Source organism: Fukomys damarensis, unplaced genomic scaffold (genome assembly GCF_012274545.1).
Source record: "Fukomys damarensis isolate Sample0158 unplaced genomic scaffold, DMR_v1.0_HiC HiC_scaffold_13, whole genome shotgun sequence".
Lineage (NCBI taxonomy): Eukaryota > Metazoa > Chordata > Mammalia > Rodentia > Bathyergidae > Fukomys > Fukomys damarensis.
This window is the reverse complement of record NW_022900925.1, coordinates 7,228,706-7,234,885: the sequence shown is the minus strand read 5'-3', so window position 1 is coordinate 7,234,885 and position 6,180 is coordinate 7,228,706. Positions and strand designations below refer to the sequence as shown.

Below are 6,180 nucleotides of genomic sequence, written 5' to 3'. Positions count from 1 at the left end.
AAAAAAAGAAGCATGAAATATAGCCATCTTTACCAAAAAAAAAAAAAAAAAAAAAAAAAACAACACCTGTCATAAAGCAGCCCTAATTATTTTTCTTCTGAGTCCTTAAAAATTTCTTCATTATTCAAAGGAAAAGAAATTCACAAAGAACAAACTGAGCTGATGGTGGTGGCCCATGGCTGTCACCTCAGCCCCTGGGAGGCTCAGGCAGAGGGATCAGTGTGGGTTTGAGGCCAGCCTGGGCTATACAGTGAGTTCAAGGCCAGCCTGAACTACATACTGAGACCCTGTCTCAGAAAACCTCCTTAAAAATTTCTTCATTATTCAAAGGAAAAGAAATTCACAAAGAACAAACTGAGCTGATGGTGGTGGCCCATGGCTGTCACCTCAGCCCCTGGGAGGCTCAGGCAGAGGGATCAGTGTGGGTTTGAGGCCAGCCTGGGCTATACAGTGAGTTCAAGGCCAGCCTGAACTACATACTGAGACCCTGTCTCAGAAAACCAAACTAGAGCAAAACAAAACAAAAAACAAAGAACAAAGGAAAATTCTCCTTTGTAACATACTATATGTCAATCTTTTTATGACTGTCTAGTAAAGATCTGGAGAGAATACATTTTAGTTGTTTAAATCACACTTTTAATTAGTTTACAAAATACATGTAGTTGAGATACAATCAAGTCGAAAACTATTATCATGAATTACATACTACAGTTGTTCACTACATTACAAAAAATGTTTGTTTCACAATTAAGATCATATCACACCACACCAAATTATCTGCATCGTATTTTCTAGCAAATAATCTCAATACAATTAACAGGTTCTACTTTCACCTTCGATAAGGAACCGAACAATTAATATTCATCACTCCAAAACAACAACAACAACAACAAAGTCCAGGGCCGAGGGTAAATCACTCACAGTGTGCATGCACTGTTAAGCTGCTGGAATGTACATAAGTGGCCCAGTAGAAGTAACTTCAAAAACTGGACTCTGGAGGTTACTGAGATGCCAGCTCAACATCTGACAGCACCCCTTTCTTCCAAAGGTATAAAAGCCTTTGTTCCTTGACTAATTCATTTTAAATTAGGTCTAAATTATTCAGGTACTGAAGAAAGCAGGCTGGCTTGTCCTTCTTTTCTGCTTGCTCCAGTAAATAATAAGGGTGAAGCCTGCATTAACTACACATCCAAACATTTTTTTAACTGAATTCCTGAAACTGCAATATTTTCTTAAACACTAACTTAAAAATTTTCACTCTTGCACCTAAAAACGGAATTAGTAATGCATGTGTGTGCTGTTGAAGAAAATTATTATAAGGTTTTGATGTTTCAATTAGGTATGACAATTTACATGTCTACTCATTTGGGGTTATTATGGTTCAGTTAATATATGATAAAAATAACAGCCAATATAACAGATTTAAATGTATTACCCAATAAGTATATTTATATATTTTTCATAAATGAAAAAAACTGTTATTGCTCAAATTTCTGACAAACTTGCAAAATGTGGGCATAAATTATATTTAAACAAATATATAAGTAAGACTATAAACTTTAAAGAGAAAACATAACCCTTGTAATCTTGTGTTAGGCAAAGATTTCTCATATATTAAACAAAAAGCACTATATATAAAAGAATAAACTAATATATTTGGACTTAAACAAGCTCGTAAAACATAGGGAAAAGATGTGAGCAGACACTTCAAGGACATACAGATAACAAGAGAATGAAGGTGTCTAGTGTTAATTATTCATTACAGAAATTAATAAAATCGTAATGAAATACCACAACAAGTCTACTAGAGTGGCTACAATTAAAAAGATTGCCAATAGCAAGTATGGTCAGGATGTACAGAAACTGGAACTCTCACCACCGCTGGCCAAGGATGTAAAAATGTACAACTACCTTAGAAAAGAGTTTATCAGTTTCTTCCAAAGCAAAACATACTGCCTGACCAAGCCATTCCACATGGAAAAACTCAGGAAAAACGAAAACATGTGTCCACACGAAGATTTGTACATGAATGCCATCTGCAATAGCCAAAAGCTAGAGAAAAACCGCAATGTTTACCAATGGACTAGGACTCAGCAATAAAAATGAACAGACTATGATACATGCTACAACATGGATAATTCTCAAAAGTTTTCTAAAAAAATTATATATATTCACATAAACTTGTGGAATGCAAATTAGCTTATTTTGACAAAAGCAGTTTAATGATTGCCTGTAGATGGGAGGCAGAAAAGGGAACTGGGGTATAGGATTAGAAAGGGATCGAAGGGCCAGGCATGGTGGCCCACACCTGTAATCCCAGCTTGGGAGGCTTAGCATGCATAAGGTTTAAGACTAGCCTGAGCCACACAGGGAAACCCCGTCTCAAAAAATAAAGTTCTATTCCTCTTTCTTCCTCTCTCCTTGTCTCCTCCCTCCTGCCTTCTTTTACTCTCTCTTCCAGGGTTGGGGACTGAATCCAGCACTTTAAGTGTACTAGGTGAGTGCTCCACCACTAAGCCACAGTTCTAGTCCTGCCACTTTCATTTTCTTGGCTGTGCTAGTGGTTTCACAGGTGCATACCCACATCCCAAGGTGACAAACTGTATACTCTAAATGTGTACTTTTTATTATATGCCCATTATACCTCAATATCTATTAAAAATAACAATACATAACAGACACTTCACAAAACAAATTTTAACATCTCAAAATTCTACAGGATATGCATTTCAATGTGTCATAAAAGTAGGCATTACTTTTTCTGATCAGTCATTAAATCAATTTCACAATAATTGAAATTCAAATTGCTGATTTTTAAGCACCTACACTAAAAAGGCTTGAGTTTACAGAAAGTAAACTTGCCTAACCTCACAGATAAACTAGAATCTGAGGACTCACCATCAATCCTAGTACAACCTACAGTCAATACAATTAACCAGTAGATTTTAATCTGCCTGTAGAGATATTTGAATTAAAATTTGTACATTAAAAATTGTGAAGGAATTTCTGTCACAATATATGTTTTGGCTTCACAGAATGTGTGTTTATCCTAATTTTACCAAGAGAATGAAGTACAGAACTAGAATTAGAAGCAGTATGTCTTTACTCCTAAGTCAAGCTCTATTAACTAGTTGACGTGAAGCTCAAGTCCAAATTCCTCCTCTGTGGTAAAAAAAGAGCGCTACACAAGGAACTGAGAAACCATTTTCTCATTTATGTACCGACTAGCCACAGCCAAAACTGAGCATCCTCCATTTATTTGCCTGTAAAATCAGCCCGTTTGTTCTGCCTATTTCACAAGGCATGATAAGGTTCAAGTGAGTTGGTATTTCAAAAACCGCAAGAGCTAAACTCATGTAAAGTATTATTTGTAATATACCTTTTACATAATTTGCAATGGCTTCTTTTGTGTCCCTTTCTGGATCAATGGTGATGAAAAGTGGAGTTAAATTTGGCAGAGTTGGAATACTATCTGAAAGAAAATTCCAATTAGTCAGTATTCAAAAGACAAAGAAAATCAACAATGGCAGGAGAGGGTATTAAGTGCTACAGTGCACTATTTTTTTTAAAATTTAACTTATTGGTACATTCTAGGTAGACAGTACAATTACATTCATTACTGGGATCTTGTACCTTTACATGCCAGGTACAGTGCACTATTAAGGAAACACAGGGAAATCTAACATTTGAATGGAGAGGACAGGAAAGAGTATAAGTGGATATTTAACTCTTGAAATGCCTGTGGTGGAATATAAATGTTACCCTGGCTATATTTTCTAATCCAATCTAACTTAAAATCTATAATTTATTCTCTACCATGACTCAAGGTAAATTATTTAAAAGGAGTGAATTCTGAAACAATTTAAGATTGTTTAAATCAACGCTAATAAAATACTGCACCACTGACTATGTATCATTATAGATTTCCTAATCTAACTATCACCAGAAAAAAGGCAATGGGAAAACCATAAAAAAGGAACACAAAAGCAAAGTTTAGGGAGACCCTGGCCATCCCAACATTTTAAAAGCGACCTAACATTTAATATCAAAATAAGCTTTCTTTGGTGGAGAGTCAGGTCACGCAATTAAAACAACAAACAAGCTGAATGTTGAGATTGTATATTTTTACATACCAAATAATTATACCCCCAACGTAATACAGGAACGTGAAAATGTAGTAACAGGAAATAAAAACAAACAGTGGGGAGTTAGTAATGCCTTTCTTACCTATTTCATCCACAACTTGAATCATTTTTTCCAGTTCTTCTGGACAGATATCAGGGCAATGAGTGAAACCAAAGTAAATCAACACCCACTGACCCAGGTAGTCCTTGTCAGTTTTAGGCTCTCCAATATGGGTTGTAAGGGAAAATGGTCCCCCAAGTAAAGGCTTTCCAATGCTTCGATGCCGATCCTTCTCCAGCTCTTAAAGAGACACCAAAAATGTCATTCTACCACAGGTACTTGAATACCTGACATATAATCAGTGCTATTATAATAACTGTGTGTGGGTAGGGCACAAAATGTGGAGGAAGTTGTTTCAGTTTCCAAGAAATTCTTTCAGAAACATATTCACAAAACAATAACACAAGTCCAAATTAAATTCTATGATATGTGTAAGCACCATAAGTAAGTATTAAAAACCTTTCTTCTCCTTCCAGAGCAATTCAGTCCTAAGCCATTGGGTGTGGCTGTGCTGAATGAGAGTGGAGCAGGGGCCGCAGGGACCTAGAACAGAGTCTGAGCCTAAATCAGGTTAAGAGTGGTGGCTGGCAAGGAAGCCTGGGCCTGGGAGGGCAGTGGTGATGGGACCTCATTTATATATAGAGGATTGATTAAAAATAGTTAAATATATTACAGATAAGAGAGTTACAAATGGAAAAGGAGTCAAAACTATGGACAGGGAAAGAACTACAATGAACCTTGTAGCACTGGTAAGAATCAAAAGTACTAGTCTGAGTTTATGATTTCAATTTCAATGTAGTACATAGATTCTCCATCTAAAGGGAAGTAAGACTTTTAGAGAAATGGTTGATAGCAGGATTGAGGCAGAAGATGAGCCTAGACCCTCTTGTGGCAGAAGCAAGGAAGAACTTGAAAAAGCCTGGAGACACGACAAAAGGACAAGAAGCCTGACTGAAGGGGCTCCCACTAGCTAATTTGGGACACTCTGAGTATCAAAATAAAGAGAATAAACAACCACTGCAATATACAGGACACCACTGAGCTCATACTGACATAAATGAATAAATTCAGCATTGGATGGGAAACACCACATGCAAATGAAATGTGAAAATTCCTATCATGAAATACATATAAGGTCAACTTTTTAGGAGAGAAGGCTGACAGATATCTTAATAAAATGATCAAATGGAACATTATCAATAATGGGACAAGGTGAATCCATGAGGCACCTGACTAAATGCAACGATACAGCACTGCTTTTGTGTTATTCCTGCCAAAGAAGCATGACTTCAATCTAACCAAGAGGAAACATCAGACAAAACCATATGCAAGGATATTCTACAAAACAAGCAGCTTGCAATCCTTAAAGCTGTCAAGGTTATAACAGTCACGTAAAGTCTGAGAAACCATTACAACTGATGGAGACTAAAGAAGAAGGTGTGGTTCTAAGGTGTAGTAGTGCACACCTATAATCCCAGCACTCAGGAAGCTGAGGCAGGAGGATTGCTGTGAGTTTGAGGCCAGCCTAGGCTACACAGCGAGTTCAAGGCCAGCCTGAACTGCATATAGTGAGACTCCAAAAAAAAAAAAAAAAAAAAAAAAAAATGAAGTAGGAAAACATGAAGACTAAACATGAGTCTTAAGATTTAAGAGCATTAACCTGACTGCTAATATAATTTGCTGATTTTGATGGTCATATTACGATTATACTGGAGTACCCCTGTCTGTAGAAAATATACAATGCTTTACTGTGTAGTTGGAATCAATGAATCATGTTACCAAATACTATGGGACAATTTAGGAACACTTTGAAGATTATCTCACAGTAAACTTTTGTAATAAAACAAATATTACTGTGAGTGAAATTCCAAACTAAAGTCAGAAGAAGCTTGCGTATTTTGAAATTGTCTTTGCTGTTATTTTTCTAGCTTCTACATAGAGTTTTTTTTTTTTTTTTTTTTTTTTTACAGAGATTGAACTTGGGACCTTTCACTT

General features: G+C 36.3%; 1 protein-coding gene across 1 annotated transcript in view; it reads right to left on the bottom strand.

Moving 5' to 3' along the window:
- LOC104855908 (protein SCO1 homolog, mitochondrial) overlaps window positions 1-6,180 on the bottom strand; it is a 17,110-nt gene that overhangs the window by 8,070 nt on the left and 2,860 nt on the right. Inside the window, exons 3-4 of the mRNA XM_010614997.3 lie at window positions 4,228-4,425; window positions 3,380-3,472 (exon numbers count right to left, since the gene is read on the bottom strand). Of these exons, the coding sequence (XP_010613299.1) occupies window positions 3,380-3,472; window positions 4,228-4,425 (291 nt within the window). The remainder of the gene's footprint in view (window positions 1-3,379; window positions 3,473-4,227; window positions 4,426-6,180) is intronic.